The sequence below is a fragment of the Ochlerotatus camptorhynchus genome, unplaced genomic scaffold (assembly GCF_037179485.1).
Source record: "Ochlerotatus camptorhynchus isolate MF236.1 unplaced genomic scaffold, CSIRO-AGI_Acam_v1.1 ptg000056l, whole genome shotgun sequence".
Taxonomy (NCBI): Eukaryota; Metazoa; Arthropoda; class Insecta; order Diptera; family Culicidae; genus Ochlerotatus; species Ochlerotatus camptorhynchus.
The window spans coordinates 893303-911402 of record NW_027040546.1 but is presented as its reverse complement, the minus strand read 5'-3'; the positions used below and the strand labels follow the sequence as shown (position 1 = coordinate 911402).

Below are 18100 nucleotides of genomic sequence, written 5' to 3'. Positions count from 1 at the left end.
CCACCATATTTGTTTTTCCTACTTTGAGCGTTTGGTACGAATATTCGTGGAACTGTCAACGGTGGAAGCCAAACAAACGTGCCGCTGCAATGTGAGCGTACGGCTGTAAGCAAACCCCGACGATCAGCTGTTTCGGCTGTCACAGCCAGCCCACGCCAGCTGATCGACAGCTGACCGGCTTGCGGGGTTTGTTGACATCTGCTGTGCAAAAATTGCGATCCGCTGCAAGCAAAATGTGCCCGTGTGAGCCAGCAGTGCGAAGCTGATTGTTTTTGTTGATGTGATACGATTTGATTGAACCAAGTTTAACTTCGAAATGTGGAAGAATATCCACCAAATTCGGTGGTTTTGTAGCAAAAGCAATAATTTTTCCTTTGTAACAACGCCCATTTTCTACGTGAATGCAGGTAAGTAAGGAAGAACTGTGACATTTATTTATCAACATTACATCGAGGCAAATATGTTCTTTGTTGATTGAGTAATAAGTTTTGTGTTGATCTGATTCCCATCCATTATTCATGGATGTTATTCCCATGCTTTATCTTTCTGTGCAACTAACTACAGCAGGTATTGATAACTTCGAAGGTTTAGTCGAACGCGCCAAATTTCAAAGCATTATATACCACGGTCATAATATATTGTTAAATTTGTAATTCATTTTCCGAGAATCCATACCTACTTCAGGAAAGCTTTCGGCTTTTCTGTTATATTCTAAAATTCAGAATCATACCGACAGTGAGCTTGCATAAGGGCGAATCCGCGATGATCGATTCTCTTCATCGATTTTCTCTTTGCATTGCTACAGCTAAGCGAAACAATTTTCTAGAATTTGTTCAATGCAGAGTAGTAACAGTTTGTATTGGCTATAAAAAGCAACAGCAAACGCACCGAGAAACGTTAAATCTAGCGAGTTATTAACAAAAGAGAAAATCGACGAAGAGAATCGATCATCGCGTATAGGCCCTTATGCATGCTCACTGTCGAATACGGCCTCACTGCGATGATCGATTCTCTTCATCGGTTTACTCTTTAACACTTGGAAAAAGGTGAAATTTGATAACATTTTTGTTGGCATTTGTTGGCAACTTTTACCGAACTTGGTCACAACTTTCAAATCATATTTTCCAATCCTGTTTGAAGTTTATTTGTTTAATTTGGTCCTACATCAACATACTGGGTTTAGTCATAATGATGGATTTAGCAATTCTAGGAAATACAATATAGTCAAGAAGTAACACGCTACAAAGGCCGTGAAGTCCAGCTTCATTCCTAATTCTTAAAAATATATAACGGAATCTCTGACGCAGCGTCTCGCGTGCCAAGTAGAATGTCTGCCACAAACAGGGCCCTTGTCGTATCTCTTCGACTTCACAAAGGATCCAGGTGAATTAACTGGCCCCGACTATCGTAGCTTGGAAGGCGATGAGGATCCCTCGAAGGCAATCGTCGAAGGGCAAACCAGATGACTCGTCGTTGAATAGACTCTACTCTTTGTACACTGTTTTGGTAATTGGGATTCCATACAGGGCAGCAGTATTCTAACACCGACCGGACGAGGGAGCAGTAAAGCGACTTCAAACAGTAGATGTCCGTGAAACTTTTAGCTATCCTGAAAATGAAGCCGAGCGTTCTGGATGCCTTGTCGATCACGTACGAGATATGCTGACTACCAGATTCTTAATGTGATTCACACGATGTACATCAACGCCTTCTAGGATATAACTGAATGTAATTGGATATTTCTTCCGTGAGAACGTGATTACTGAACATTTTGTTGGATTTACAACCATGCCGGTCAGTTGGCACCAATTTGCAAAAGCGTTGAGTTGGAGTTGGAGAAGGTGGCAGTGAGCGATTTTCATGTCTGCGAACGACAGTCGTGGACCGTCAAGGACGAAATTGACGTCGTTGAAATACACAAGAAATGTCAACGGGCCGAGATGGCTACCTTGCGGAATACCCGAAGTGGCAGGGAACGAAGGAGATCGGCAGTCATCGGTTGCAACTTCCAACTGACGATCAGATAGATAGGATGCGAACCATCGTAGGAGATGCCCCGTAACGTACGGGATGTAAGATCTACCACCGATTCCTTATCCTGACTACTTCAAACTAGGGGAACAGGATTTTTCAGTAATCCAAGGAACACATCTTAGTCCTTGTTACTTTTTATGCCTGGACCGAGGATGATCTTGAAACAAGGAAAAAATGAGTTAGTTAGTCTTCATCTATGTGATTCCTAATCTTCTATTCGTTGTTCCCTAGTTTGAAGTGGGTAAGACTAGGGTTCTGATGCATGGTCATTATCGGTGTCATACCTTAATGTTGTTGCTAAGGAATCCAATTTTGACTGACAAAGGGGCGCGCCTTTGGAGGGTGCTTCAACACTCCGAAGGGTATAAATAGCGGGACCTTTCAATTAGAGTTGGATCCTTGCGATAAATGCAAGAGTGGCAACTGTAAAAAAATCGAATACTTCATCATTTCTCAATAGTGATGAAGTAATACGACATGCACTAAACTACGACATGCACTAAACTAAGGACAAACTACAATAGATCAAATTACTGGTCGCAGTAGTGTTAGGTCCCGAACAGAGGAAAAAATCGTAGGAGATTGCCGCTTATACCGAGCCTATCCAGTTTGGCGATCGCTATAGGATGGTTCAACTTGTCGAAGGCGGCTGATAGGTCAGTGTAGATGACATCTGTTTGCCAAGCTGGAGATACTTGGCGTCTCGTCAACGGCTGTGGATTGGTTCAGATCTTACTTGGTGAATCGCTATGTACAACTCGGGAGTTCCGCACACACTTAATCTAGCTCGGTAAAATCTCCAACAGCCGATTACCTCGGCATTTACTTTTGCTGATATCTCTGCAAAATATATGCGTGTTAGCTGAAATCTCAGCAAAATTTTATTTGTTAGCTGAGTCTCGGCAATTGTTTTACCGAATCTCAGTAAAATAAATTGCAGAACTACTCGGCTGTTGGAATCTCGGCGAAAAAATTTAAGTGTGCAAGGCAGTAACCTAGGACCGCTACTGTTTTCGATCTTATTAAACGATGTCGCGTTTTCTTTGCAGTCGATACGAAAATCTACAAAATTATTAAAAGTCTCTCGGACTGTTGGAATCTCCAGAATATGTTAGGTATTTTTGTTGACTGGTGCTCAAGAAATTTGATGAATCTAAATGTTACATTATTTCCTATCACCGAAAAATGAACCAATCATGTTTGGCCATGTTCTCTACGGACGCTGTCTTGCTCGTGAAGAACACATAAAGGATCTCGGCGTTACCTTGGACTGCAGACTCACTTTCAGAATCCACTACATCTCCAGAGCTAATCAACAATTGGGCTTTATTTTCAAAATTGCCGACGAGTTCCGTGACCCGCTATGTCTCAGGTCACTCTACTGCTCGCTTGTGCGATCCTTATTGGAGTCAAGTTTAGTTGTTTGGTGCCCTTTTCATGCTAGCTGGATCACTAGAATTGAATCCGTTCAACGCAAGTATGTAAGATATGCTCTTCGTTTCCTCAACTGGCGTTACCCAACGAACTTGCCAGAAGGTTGGAAGTAGTCGACCGCCCTGCCATTAAAACCACGCAGGTCTTCGCTCAAGTGCTGCTTGAAGTGAGAGACTAATGGTTCCATAACGACCAATTCGAACAGTTTAGATATGGCACACAACGATGTGATGCCGCGATAGTTGTCGATGTTTCTTGTGCATCCCTTCTTATGCACTGGAAACATCTCAGCTGATTTCCAGCAGGAAGGAAACACCCCACTGGAGAGGGACATTTCGAACAGAAGGCAGAGATGAGCCACCAGGCTATCGATGTGTAGCTTGAGAAAGACGGAAGGAACTCCGTCAGGTCCAGGCTTAAATGAAGACTTCAGTTGCGAAGCCGCCTTAGGTATCATAGCGAGGTCGATGTTGATAGCTGCCAGATTGACCAGACATTGGAACATTACTGGCTGCTAGAGAAACGTGCTCGACAGGTAGGTTCTCATCCGAGAATACACTCGCAAACTTGGTTGAGAACAGACGGTAAATGTCCTGAGGGGATGAAGCTTCTTCGCCGTTCAGTACCATAGTCGATGGAAGGCCAGACTCCTTTTGTTGCTCATTCACAAAATTCCAAAAAGTTTTCGAGTTAGATCGAAGCCTCGATCGAAGCTTCCGTTGAACATCTCGTTGATAACGCCGATAACATTGGCGACTGGTTCGTTGATACGCATGATTGATCCTCGCATAATGGTCCTTGAGTTGTAGGGTGTGAAACTTGGGGTATTTTCTTAGCGCGGCTCTTTTGGAAGACTTTAACATACGGAGTTCACTTGTTTGCCAAGGATGATGATTGCCTTGTTTAGGAACTTTTTTTCGGAACGTGTCGCTCAATGACGTAAGCCAAAATATGCGAGAGCGTTTGGGCAGCTGCATTGACATCAGTGCCAGTCCAAATTCGAAAGAAGTTCCCCGATTCTGTCGTGGTAAGCATTTCGGAAATCGTAGGAGATCTCTACTAGGGGGCGGAATGACCTCAGGAATTTGGTTGCCTTCAAGTGCAATAACTAAAGGAGGATGGTGTGGAACAGTCTTTATCAACGGAGAAACAGCCATAGACAAATGCGGAGCAGTATCCTGAGCGGTGACGAAGCAAAGGTCTAAGCTACGATTGTTCTCACTAACCACGTGGTTGATTTGCTTCAGAGTGGCGATACTGTAATGATCCAAAAGGCTTACAGCTCCAGAGTGAAATGTAGAACGGTCGTGGTCCGGATACAGGAATCCACCGTAAGATGATCGCCAAGAAATTGCCGGTAGATTGAAGTCGCCAATGATTATCATCTCGTCAGCAGCTGTAGCGATCTCCATTATAGCTCGAATAGACTGACTGTGGGATTCAATCAGCGTAGAGGCGTAGAGGCGCGAGTTCGATCCGGAGGAAAGTAAACTACACACAAAAACAAAGTGCGGTCAGCGAGCTTAATGGCAATGCAAACTTGTTCCACACAACTCCATAAATCGTTTTCGATAACTTTTGCCTACAGTCCAGAGCCGACCGCTATGAGAACGCCTTCACCAGTAGATTTGCGGCTGTTGTGCGGATTCCGATCGCATCGAAAAACCTCGTATTGGGAACCAAACACTTGATTTGACAATGTGCGACAATGTGCCAAGTCTCAGTGAAAGCGATGACGTCGGTTGATGCATATATTATGTCACGCTTTAAGGGGGAGGGGGGTCTAAGATTTTGTGGCAAGCAATGTATCAGGTTTACGAAAACGTAACGATAGGGGGGAGAAGAAGTATTTTTTTCCTAAATTAATGCAACCTCACTTAGTTCTTAAATGCTGACAGCACGCAAACCGGTTTCGCGAAGAAATCTCACTCATGATTCGAACCTTCTAGCTCCTCACATCGGCCATCTCTACTCGGCAGTCATCACCGATACCATCCATCGATTCAACAGTCTCCTGAACCCTGGCGTTCAGTCGATTTTCTGCACCGGCACCGATGAACATGGAACAAAGATCCAGCAAGCTGCCGCCAGCCATTCCGTTCCCGTAGCCACGTACTGCCAGCAAATATCCGATCAGTATCGTAATCTGTTCGAGAATTTCAATATCTCCCACACCCGGTACATCCGAACGACCGATCAGGATCACTCGTATGCAGTTCAAAGCTTCTGGAAAGCATTGGATCGAAGTGGCAGCATCTATTCGGCTCAGTACTCCGGCTGGTACTGCGTCCCAGACGAGACATTCCTAACCGATAGTCAACTGAAAGAGAATGATCAGGGCGTTAAGGTTTCGGTCGAATCCGGACATCCGGTCGAATGGACGGAGGAAACGAATTTCATGTTCCGATTGGATCGACATCAGGACGATGTACTGTACTGGATCAAAGGTTGCGAAGATCGTATAGTGCCGATCAAGTTCCGAAAGATTCTGCTGGACTTTTTACAGGAACGGCTTCCAGATATTTCTATTTCGCGACCTAAATCTAGAGTTTCGTGGGGGATTGACGTTCCCTCCGATCCCTCTCATACAGTGTACGTGTGGTTAGATGCCTTGGTGAACTACCTAACGGTGAGTGGTTATCCTCAGCCGGAATTCGCGCGGCGATGGCCACCAACGGTTCAGGTTCTTGGGAAGGATATTCTCAAATTTCATGGAATCTACTGGCCAGCATTTTTGATTGCAGCAGGGCTGGAGCCTCCACGGCAGCTGCTGGTGCATTCCCATTGGACGGTGGATAGTCAAAAAATGTCCAAAAGTAAGGGAAACGTAGTGGATCCCAATGAACGGGCAACGTTGTATACACATGAGGGAATCCGCTACTTTCTACTGAGGGAAGGTGTGGCTCATAGCGATGGAAGTGAGTTACGCTTTTAATCTTGAATCAGATGAAATTTTGAAACGAACCTTCTTGTAGACTATAGTGACACGAAGATTATGCGCATTCTCAACGCGGAGCTGGCGGATACGTTCGGTAATCTACTTTCAAGGTGCTGCGGGAAGGTCCTCAATCCGGAAGCGGTAATTCCAGTTGTTCACCAGGATTTGTTTGACACGTTAAACAAGCTTGACGTCACGAAAAAGATGCTGGAACTGCTGAACGATCTTCCAGGTTGGTTAAGGTTGCACAACGTTCAGATTTACTAATTGATCTTGACGGTTTTATTTTCAGCAAAATGCCTCTTCCACTATCAACAGTACAATTTCTATCTGGTAGTGGACAGCGTGATGCAGGTTCTACACGCGTCGAATAACTTTTTCGAAACGACTGCTCCCTGGAAGCTGAAGAAGCCGGAGGAGAAGGCTCAGCTGCAAACCATTCTCGGCATGACAATGGAAGTTTTGCGCCATGTTGGCATCATTCTGCAGCCGATCGTTCCCACCATGAGCGGTAGATTGTTGGATAAGTTGAACGTTGAACGGAGTCGTAGGTCGTGGACGGATTTGAGATTGGATTTTGCAAAAGTGGAGCGACCTCTAGCGGATACGGATGCGGTGCTGTTTAGGAGAATAATTCCGCCGAAAGAGGAACCAGTGGTCCAAGAGCCGAAAGCGAAAAAAGTGAAAAGGAAGAATTGAATGTGGAGGAGACTTGAATAGAGATGAACTACTGCACGGTGTGTAATCAAACGATTCCTTGAAGTTGAGAAAATATCCTGGTTTTCTTCCAAATCAAATGAACTTTTAAATGCACGAGCATGTCGTTCCTATAGTTTTATTAAGTACACTGATGCTATTGTACAACTATAAAGTTTTATTAGTTTTTGCAGCCTTATGAAGCTGTTTGCATGTGTATAATATTTGTTCATGTTCAGATCTTAGGACATCAATATTGATATATGGTAAACAGTTCCACAACTTCGCTGCCTTCCGGGTGCAGTGACTGCGCGCTGTAGCAAAATAAATTCTCTCTTATTAGACAAAACGCCTAAGCTACCCTTAAATTCACGAAAAAAAAAATCACTAAGCACTAATCAATAGTTTCGATTCTTGGCCACCAGGTGCACAATATCGCCCATAAATGCAATCGCTTTCCTTCTCCCGTTTGTAAAACATCGTTCTATAAAAACTGAAATCAGATCCTAAAGCAACCACAAAATGCTCAACTGCTTTAGTTGGAGACATTCTTCTCGTCGACGATGCTGGTCTGCATATCCGACATCTCCCTATCGTTCTTCCGATCGTGGTGACAATCGACGAATGCTGCGTTGAACATAATCTGACATCCACGTTCGATCCATTCCATAAGGACGTTCCTCGATCGGCTATTTTTGTTCTTATTCCATACTACACATACGTAGTACACGGGAACTCCGGACAGGGTGATACAGACACCGATGATGAGATTCATGGGTTCCGAGAAGGATGGTACCAGGACCAGGACCAGGCAGCACGTTAGGAAGGTGATTGGAAGAGCTAGGTTTACTCGAATCGGTCGTGGCATATTGGGTCTGTGGAAGAAACGATCATTAGAAATTGTCGACGTGGACGATCAGCTAGGACTTACTTGGTCACACGTAGCCACAGAAGGCCAGCTATGCAGGCTGCAACCGAGAGCCACAAAATCTGGCTGAAGTAGTTGATCAAGGCAACTACATTGGGAGTCATAAGCATGAGAATCGACGTTATACACTGGAAAAAAAAACACTCATTTAAAACATTCCTCTGATTTTGAACGTTTTAAGCGAAACTTACCGTAAAGATCAAAGCCGGAATGGGCGTCTGTCGATTGACATGCACCAACGAAAACCAAGCCGGTAGGTGGCCTTCTTGAGCGCCGGTCGAAAATAGCCGAGCCGAAGTGAACAGAATACCGTTGACTCCACCGAAGCAGCTCAAGGCAACGAAGATCGGAATCAACCAAGCGACCGGGCCAAACACCTGATTACCGAAATTGACTGCAACCGCGATCGAAGCAAGCATGTCGTTTCGGGGAACGACGGCAAAGTAGGCCAGGTTGACGAGCACGTAGATACCGGTCACCATGGGCATAGCAATCCAGATGGCACGGGGAAGGTTCCTGGGAATAACACGAGTTCATTATTCGATAGGTAATGATGCCCAAAATCTACCCTCAACACTCACTTGTAGGGATTCTCCAGCTCCTCGGTGACAAAGTTCAGATAGTTCCAACCGCCAAAGGCAAACAGTCCGGAGTAAAAGGCATACGCCAGGCTGGATATTGCGTAGTCACCTTCCCAGGCGTTTTCGAAGTTGTCCGATTTCTCCGTTGCCATGAACCAAACTCCGGCCAGAATGATGGACACCAGAGCCGTCAGCTTGGCCATCGTAAACACATTCTGGATCTTCATGGCCCACTTGGTCGAGATGCAGTTGATCGCCGTCAGGAAGCACAGACATACGGCCGCCAGGAGGCGCACCGAATTGTCTGGGGCTTCACAGTCCGGGAAGAACGGTTTCACGGCATACTGGGCAAACGTTAGCGCTACGATGGCCTGCAAAATAAGACGAAATGGATTGGAATCATCAATTAACCGCGGAGTTTGGCGATTATTAATAGGGTCAATCGAGAACGGCCATCGCGGATGGTCCTTCAAGCGAGTAAATTAGTAAATTGTTGTTAATTAAAGCCAACTCGATTGGTGGCATTGCTGACTGGTGTCGGTGTGAATGGGAATGTGTAAATCTATGTATATCTATAGGTATGGCTAGCGAATGGGTGACATTGTTCCGCGACTAGAAGTTGTAGGAATGTGCAGTTAGGTTCAGGAGATCGTCGTTCTTGTTAGAGAATAATAATTTGTTTACTTTTACAAGCGGGGTTGGCAGCTGCCTAGAGAAGTATATAGTTAGTGAAACTCGTCTGTCTTCATTTTCTCTCAAACCTGTCTGCGGTTAATTTGTTTTATTCCCCCACGTTGCATGCATAATATAATAAGTTCGAATTTAATTTCAATAACAAATTCATTCAGCAAAGGCCATTATCACAGCACAACCGCACAACGAAATAGATATGATTTATAGACACTGAATGAAAACCCTTTTTTTACCTAGTTGCAAATTTCTTACTCGTTTTGAGGAATTTTCTAAGAGCGTAATGCTGAACCAATAAATAATAAGGCAATGATGTTGATTTAAATCACGGCAACCCATACAATGTTTTCTATTTCGACCTAGCATCTCGGGGTAGCCAGAACTATTAAACGTGTTTCGTATTCGAACCTCTCAGTCAACAAACTTGCATTATTCATACAGGAACCGGCATCTAATGCAAATGTATATCACATCTCGTCTATCAAACGCCCATGTGTTCAAATCGCTCCAGCAACTCGAATTCTCCTGTTTCTACTTTTCAAATAAACTGTTAATGGCTCTTGCTGTTGTTGCTGTTTGCAAATTTCTGTTTTAAATCATCAATGCGAGACGAAGTAATGGAAATAATATAACAGCGTTAAACGCGTCAAACAATGCTGCTGCATTTCTAAACCGAGTAATAACTAGGGGACAGTAGCTATACACTTTATATGCGAGCAGTTAAAGACTGTACTCGAAAAAAGTGAGACACATTGATTAGTTTGTAACATTTTTGCGAATTGATGAAATTTTGACTGAAACTAGCTAAGAGTGTAATGTTTACGCTGGCAGAATTTCATCACAATCTGTCAAGTGGTTATTGACATGGCATCCGCTAAAAAATCTTGTGCGCTGTCGTGTAAAATCCGACTGCGTTCCACAGATAGATCGGGAAACACCTGGTAATCCATCATTCAACGATTTCTTCGGTGGTGAAGTCATTCAAGGAGACCCCACAAAGCAGTTGCTGGGGCAGGAGTCTTACGTTACCACATCACGGTTGGCCGTAAAGTAAGGAAGAAGCAAGTGGACTGATTCGCCAAAAAGTTCTTGATTTGGCAGGCCATCTGTGGCCGGATTTGGCAAAACAACAATGTTGTTTTTGTACTAAAATACGTCAACCCATCGAACTCTCCGGAACTTCACCCGATTGAGAAGTTTTCGGCCAACATGAAGGCCAGACTTCTTAAAACACCTAAGGTGTTGGAGAACGAGCTGGCTTTGAAGAAATAGTGAGTAAAAGTATCAAAAGAAGTCGACCCCACCATTGCCCAAAACCTTATAAATAGTGTCAAGGGCAAGGTGCGGGCATGCGGCTATGCAATAAAGTAGAAACCTAACCATATTGTTGTAGTTTATTCCCTGAAAGCTTGAAGCAAATCCGACTTAAAATGAATTTTAGTGCGACCATTTTTGTGTGTCTCACTTTTTTCGAGTACAGTCTTTAATTTGCCGGAAACTGGTGGGTGTGTCCACCACTAGCAACCGGTCAACCAACCAACAGCGAGCAACAGTCCAATAATGTAGACACAGATTCTGCCGTTGATTACAGTCTGATTCAAATGCTACAGAACCTTGGAGCGGTGCGGTTCGCTTTTTCTTTAAGTTGGTACTCCCTAGCGTGACATTGGGAAACTATTTCCATGGGCACCATATTAGCCGAACGGAACCATTCCAGTACGGGCGCAATCATCGGTTTTATTTGCGATGTTTTTCCTCTGTGAGTCTTTTATGCTCGCTTTTCTATTCACGCCGCTTGTTATACTCAGCGTATACTGTTTACCCTCAGTGGAGATTGATTGATTGCCAACAGGGAAAACAGGGAGCGCCCGATGGCGGCTTTGGTATATGTATACACTCGTACATACAGTATTGTACGAATCTTTTGCAGCAGGTCATCATGAGCAACAGTGGCAACTATAATCGCCTCATCAATGCCACGATACACAAGGAATTATTCTGGTTCACGTACCAGTTCGTGTTAAGAATCTGCAAAACTTTCTCCTAGTGGTGCTTAGAACATAGCCCGAAAGTCCTCTGAACTTTTCAGCTACAATATTTGAAGCCAATCAGTTTTTCCGAGGGAATCACAAACAGGCGATCTTCTAGAGTAGACTAAGGATTATGCTGTGGAATTGTAAGGGTTGTTTACATGATGTAGTAAAAATTCAGTGAATTGCGTCTGACATTTAAAGCAGTCCTGTAACGGTAAATTTAGAGGAGGTTACGCACTCAAAAAATGTTAAAATGCGTGAACGATGACCCAGAACGAAGTGTTACGTCTGCTTGTCTGTGTTACAAATATCGTCACGGAACTCACTAATGACATCTCGCGAGCTATTCACGAAAAAAGATTGGCAAATTTTCCCCCAAATAACGTTGCATACAAGTTCAATCGAATGTATAGAAACGTCAAAGTGATCCGATTCCAGCGCTGTGGTGGGGGATTCGCGAATCTAATAATATTTAAATTAAACGTTAAATACGTGTACGACCATTGAGGAGAAACAGATACGTTTCTTTGTCTGGGCAGTAGCCGTCATAAGTATGGACTCGCATAGAAAAGTATTGCAACACTCAGTTGAATGTTGCATCACACCCCACAAAGTTTAGCAACACATTAAAAATGTTGAAAAACCTAAAAAAAAAACTTGCTGAATACGCTTCGGGAAGATATAATTTGCGTCTGTGGAACTTAAGAAAATACTGATCACACTTAGGAAATGATCGGAATCACTTAAGAAAAGTTCTAAATTACTTCGGAAAGTACTAGACCACTTTAGAGATATTCGGAGTTACTTCGGAAATACTGAATAACTTTGGAAATGTTCTGAATCACTTCATACAAAATCGAATTCACTTCTAAAATAACTGAATCATCACAGATATGTTCGGTATCGCTTACAAAGTTTGAAAAAGTAGTGTACATTTCTGTTACTATGATGCTCATAAATGGAGCAGCTTATATCATACAAATTTACATTATAGATCGTGTAAAGCTATGAGACATTTCATGAAATATTCCGAATCTCTATGAACATTTCAAAAGGTCCAATCTGCTTTGATCGATTCTCGATGCAATCAGATTTCACGCTATTTTTGCCAAATGGTTTGATAAAGGAGGTTCTTATCTAGCGTCCAAAACTTCAAATACAACCGGGATAGGTTTTGCAGCTGAGTTATCAACGAAAGAGAAAGTCAACGAAGAGAATCCATCCATGCAGATACACAGCAAAAAAAGTTGTTGAATATTACATCGAAACTGCTGCAACCAGGTCAATCCATCGGCTGTGTAATATCACATTGTACGATGTACATCGATTTTGCGAACAAAATTACATTCATTGATGTAATATTGTATTTGCTCTTTGCTATTGGAAGATTGCCGTAAAAGCTCAACGCAGATGTCGCCACTGCATGATGATGATAATGTTGACAGACTGCATATAAAATTCGTGAAAATTAGCGTTAAATCATAATTTTCATCAAACCTGTGTAAAATCCTTCCAATATAACATTCGAATTGAAGAAGAAAACGTGTTTACGATCAGACTGATGTGCATCTTTGACTTTTCCAGTTGAACTTTCATAAGATATATTCATTTCATTTCGCGGCTCCATCAATGCTGCATCGTAAATATGATGTAAACAGAAGTAAATTGCTCAATCACTCGAAATAAAGATGATTTGTCATCTTGTTATCACTTTGAAGACCATCTAGCACCATTTTATAGTATGGTGCGTGTTGAGTAAAGCAAGTTCCGTCGAAAATTGTGAGCTATTGTGAGTATCAATATGTTTGCTTAGAAAAGGCCAAAAGGAATTTATTGAATTTATTGAATATTGGCGTCCTATACAACCGATTCTCCATTACCACCAGCATGATACAACCTTTCCTAAGTAAATTAACTTAATTTCCACTTTCAGCTTAGTGGAAATCGCACATATTCACCATTTTCCGAAAAATGCAGCTGCGCAGGAGGTAACCTCTCGCTGTGGGTGCAAACTTTTATGCATTATTTTCAATGGAAACCTCTCCGATCCATACCGAAATAATAACAATTAGTTTTCAAACACGTTTTCTTACACGATTCAAGCAAAAGTTTCCACGGGAAATTATTAGTTTTTCTTTATGGACCGATTTGCCCCAAAAATCGTCTGTTTTACTTGAAAAATTTGGAAACTATCCTCCTTCTAGTAGTTCTCACTTCGAAATGTATGAGGCGAAAGCTTGGAAAAGTTTCACTGCAAGACGCCAATTACATCTTTATTCCATACATCAGCTTGAATTACGTTGATCGATATTACATTTTTTTTGCTGTGTAGGACGTTTTGAAATGTTTATCTAGAAATATTGTATGCAATCGTCAATTTTTGCAAGAAATATTTTTTGCAAGTTGCCGGTTTACGTGAAAAGAAAGTTTACACCTGAGTACTGCGAACTCAGCCGATTTTATTTTTCAAGTGAGCTAGAAAACATCTTGAAAATCTTCCGAAGTTTCAAATTGTTTTGCTGAAACAGCTCACGAAATTGTATATACATGCTGTCAAATGAACTCTTGGCTCCTCCTCCTCTGCTCCAGAAATAACATATACATGGTGATGGGAGTGCACCTGCGCACAAAGCTTACATGACTCTTATAAAGTTTGATTACATTCTTGTTCAGCAACCCAGTTTTGGCATTATTAATATCAAATAAAAATACTTTTTCGAGCATTCCGCTCGATGATTTACATTATCCACCAACTAAGGTTAATGTTTCCACAGTTTCATAATGATAATTATTAATTTGTTTTCAGTAGGTGGCAACACCTTTACTTGTGGTTCAAACAGTAACTACCTACATACGTGACTTTTGAGCTCTTTTCAATGTTTGGCTCCCGTTTGACAGTTTGACTCGGCTCCCAGATGACAAGCATTTTGAGTTAGTTCGCAGTACTCAGGTTTACACGCATGAATATTTGCATGCATGGATGTTTACATCACGACAAACCGACATGACACTTAATACTGACTTATGTATGCCCGAAAATCGTAAACGGCCGATCTAAATGTGCAGTGATCCGAACTGTCAAACCCATAGGAGTTTTTGATCTAGATAAAAATAATTTATCCGGAATTGATCTGTAACCGTTCTGTTACAAAGGTCCAATACAATATTTCAAATATACACCATGTGATCGAGCATTCAAATAAATTTGTGTAACACTTGCGGTCAAACCCACTGGGCAGACGATACGGCCATGCTTAACGGCCGACTGCTGAATAAGGCGCGCATGGCCACGGCAAAATGGTGACACGGAGTCACGGGTGATGAGCTGAAGGGTTCTGCGATGCTTAGGAAACGGCCATCGTCGACTTTATCTCAGGCGAGCGTGTAGACCAGAAGTGTCTGTGGAATACACTTTAACAGAATACAGTGCGTGTAGTGACTTAAGGTGAAGTGTAAATCACCAATTAATTATACGATTGCCGCTCATTTTCTAACAGATGGCGCTAATCTGCTGGTAGGAAACCTCAGGAATCAGTATGAGAGAAAATAAAAAAACGATTTTCATTTACTTTTTGTCAAGATTATCATGGAAAAAAATCACCGAGAACATAGAGCTTGATTTTCCGCTTCTATGCGGTGAGATAGAATTTCGTAATATTGAAACTATGTGAATATAATTAATTAAAACTGATCTTTCCCATACATAATGAACAACTTTTCCTACCAGCACAAATTGAGCGCGAGAGAAGGTTCAAGTCCTCTCTCTCTGTCTTTCTCTGTAGTCAGAACTGTCAAAAATACCTGTCATCCGTCAGCTTTCCGTCAGTTTCATTTTGGTTTGGCTCGCTGCTGTTTTTCCTCCTCAATAAAAGTAAATAATAATCTGGAAATTAGATAGCAGAATTCTATTTTATTACACGATGGTTGGACTTCGAAAACGAAAACTCCAGGAATCCATCCAACCTGCCGGTTCCACATGTAACCTTTAAATGTGTTGCCATAGTTTGTATTAGCTAACAAAACATGAATCATTTTGTAGATGCCAGCTTTGAAAACTACAAGTGCCAAGAAAACAGCGGCAGCATTACGGAAAGAAGCTTGTAACCAATTCCAACAAAAGGGACCAAAGCGGAATTGGAAAGAAGGTAAGACAGGACGTATGTTAGTGCTGCGTAGGAAAATCACTTAGTCCCGGGATAGCGATAATTGGTCATTAAATCAACCAAATTTGATGTGATAATACACATTTCCCATCAAACTGGAAAACAAGTCCGTTTGTTATTTGTAGAAGTGCGAGTTTGCATCTTACGTCTTGGTGTTTGCATTAAACTTTTTATGAAGCAACAATAAGTGTGCCGATGAAACCAAAACGATTCAACGGAAACGTGAACGTCCCACACTATTATCTATGCATCACTTATTGCCATAGGAAAGCTTCTTCTAAAAATACTATTTTATCACAAGTTAGAATGTGATTCCACCGACTAAGCAACTTGTTTCTTTACTGTACATGCGCGGTTATCGGAGACTTTTATTCTAGCGTATACTAGCTTTTCTCAATGTACTTTTCCCGCAACGAAAACTAGTTAGTTTTTATACGGTAAGTGCACTAATTTTTGGCCTAGCACTAGTTGTAATATAGGATAATAGTTACTATTATATAACTAATTTTCGCTATCCTTTGCAGCGCATACGATTGATGATATACTGTTGGATTATATATTTTTTTCATATTTTAACAGGATAGAGCTTTAGAGAGACAAGAATCTGAACACCACCTTGATTTCACCCGTTAAGCTCATACCAGCACTTGATCTAACGAATTTTGAAGATCTACCGCCTTATAAATTACTACATGAGATGACCAGGATTGATGTACAATGGTTTGTAGCTACAATAGTATACAATTATTTTGAAATTCGACAAGCACTAGCTGGATACAAACATGGAAGAGAGCTGCTGAAAGATAATTTTCTAAAAAATGTATGTTTTGCTCAGGTAAGTTGAATAATCATTGGGCTTCATTGAGCCTGTCGATGTGTCGATTAAGAAGATAAACACCTGTAATAACAGAAACTATGTTTAAACATTAGAAAGGATATTTCAGAACATGAATTCAACTGTAATTTCTTCTTAATTATTTTGTTTATCCTCTGGTAGACATAATTGTGTTGAATGTTTCAGTATTGATGTTTATACGTATGGAATTCAGATTGCAGATGATGTTTTCCAGGTACGTGCTTATTGTAGCGCGACCATGAAAAAAACACAGCTTTATTAAGTAAAGTTTGAGATATGCAGCAAGAGACAACAGATAGCAAAATCAAATTGTGAATGTGTGGCAGGCGCAGGAAATTCCTCTACATGCAAGCACGTTGCAGCGCTGCTTTGTTGTGTGGAAGAATTTGTAACTACAGGTTTGGTTTGATTGTCGTTATTAAAGAGATTTTCTACTAAAGGTTATCCATTTAAGATATGAAAATGTTAATATTAATGTTCCAGGTCAAAAGCAAAAAAAAAAAACATTCAAACTCGACCTTCTATTGTTTGCATGAAACTTTTCACAATTGTTTGTTTTAGTGTCTAAATTTAATTGATAACATGTTTTTACTCTTAGGACAAGTAATTCAAAACCCAGGATGTACGAACGCTCTGCAGGCTTGGCACAAACCTCCGAAAAACGCCCCAAAGGATCTTATAAATGAATCCATCAAAAATATTATGTCAAAAAGAAAGCAGAAAACATTGAGAATCAACTGTGCTGTGCCTGTTCTTGAAGATAATGCTCTATGCAAGCAAACAACTGATGAACTCATAAATATAACTTTAAATGCTGGGTTGAGCAGCACTATGAACACACGATTATGCTGAAAAGTCCATATACGATATGACTATGGAGACAATTAATAATATTGCGCCTTCAAAGGCAATTGATATTGAACTAAACACAAGAGAACAAAACTCTTCAAATTTATGGTTTGAAGTAAGGAAATCTAGGATAACGGCATCTAAAATTAAAAGCATACTAACTGCAGTAAAAACTAGTAAAGCCAAAAATATTCCGTGTAATACAGCTCCATGCAGATTCAATTTCTATAAGACAGATTTGTCTAAGGTTCCTCAAATTGCCTGGGGCCAGTCTCACGAAAGTATGGCTTTTGAGGAATTTGTTCAAATGTATAAAGGTGACAACACCTTTCGGAAAAGTGGAATCCACGTTGATATAACCAGTAACTACCTAGCGGCATCACCAGATGGTATTTGTTGTTGTGGAGAAGAAATTTTAGAAATTAAATGTCCTTATAGTATTAGGTTCGACGTACCAACTAGAGTGAAATATTTGGATAAAGAAGGAGTTTTATTGAAATCGCATGAATACTACTATCAAATACAATTTCAATTACATGTAGTGAGAGCACAGATTTGCCATTTTATAGTATATACGCTAAAAGGTATTCATTGTCAACTAATTGAATACGATAAAAAAATTGTTGATGCAATGTTGCCTGAGCTACATGTATTTTGTATGGAATATTGTACCGAGTTCGGTTTTTCTAAGTAAGAGATGGTTAATAATAGATGTAATTTTATTTAGTTGTCAAACTTTCAACTTGTTAGATATAGTTAAATATCGGTACAACGAAAACACTTAAAATAAAAATACTAAAAAATCAAATGTACGAAAAAAATATGAGAAACCATCTAAACCTATCAACACACTTGTTAAATATAAAAGTGTTCAATTTTGTTCTTTGAAGGCGTTCCA

General features: G+C 41.1%; 2 protein-coding genes across 2 annotated transcripts in view; one reads left to right on the top strand and one right to left on the bottom strand.

Moving 5' to 3' along the window:
- Window positions 1–249: 249 nt before the first annotated feature.
- On the top strand, window positions 250–7471 carry MetRS-m (Methionyl-tRNA synthetase, mitochondrial). The gene is made up of 4 exons (XM_065239564.1): window positions 250–407; window positions 5418–6386; window positions 6444–6638; window positions 6699–7471. The coding sequence occupies exons 1-4, from the start codon at window positions 317–319 to the stop codon at window positions 7103–7105; spliced, it is 1662 nt and encodes a 553-aa protein (XP_065095636.1). The 5' UTR covers window positions 250–316; the 3' UTR covers window positions 7106–7471.
- Window positions 7472–7636: 165 nt separating this feature from the next.
- The window catches only part of JhI-21 (Juvenile hormone Inducible-21), a 51302-nt gene continuing 40838 nt past the window's right edge, over window positions 7637–18100 (bottom strand). Inside the window, exons 3-6 of the mRNA XM_065239566.1 lie at window positions 8612–8982; window positions 8222–8546; window positions 8034–8158; window positions 7637–7977 (exon numbers count right to left, since the gene is read on the bottom strand). Of these exons, the coding sequence (XP_065095638.1) occupies window positions 7638–7977; window positions 8034–8158; window positions 8222–8546; window positions 8612–8982 (1161 nt within the window). The 3' untranslated portion in view covers window position 7637. The remainder of the gene's footprint in view (window positions 7978–8033; window positions 8159–8221; window positions 8547–8611; window positions 8983–18100) is intronic.

Excerpts from the sequence above, each read along its gene's own strand:
- MetRS-m (XM_065239564.1), top strand. The coding sequence starts at position 317 with ATGTGGAAGAATATCCACCAAATTCGGTGGTTTTGTAGCAAAAGCAAT. Across the intron at positions 6,387-6,443 it reads TGTGGCTCATAGCGATGGAA|ACTATAGTGACACGAAGATT; the intron begins GTGAGTTACGCT and ends ACCTTCTTGTAG. Across the intron at positions 6,639-6,698 it reads ACTGCTGAACGATCTTCCAG|CAAAATGCCTCTTCCACTAT; the intron begins GTTGGTTAAGGT and ends TTTTATTTTCAG.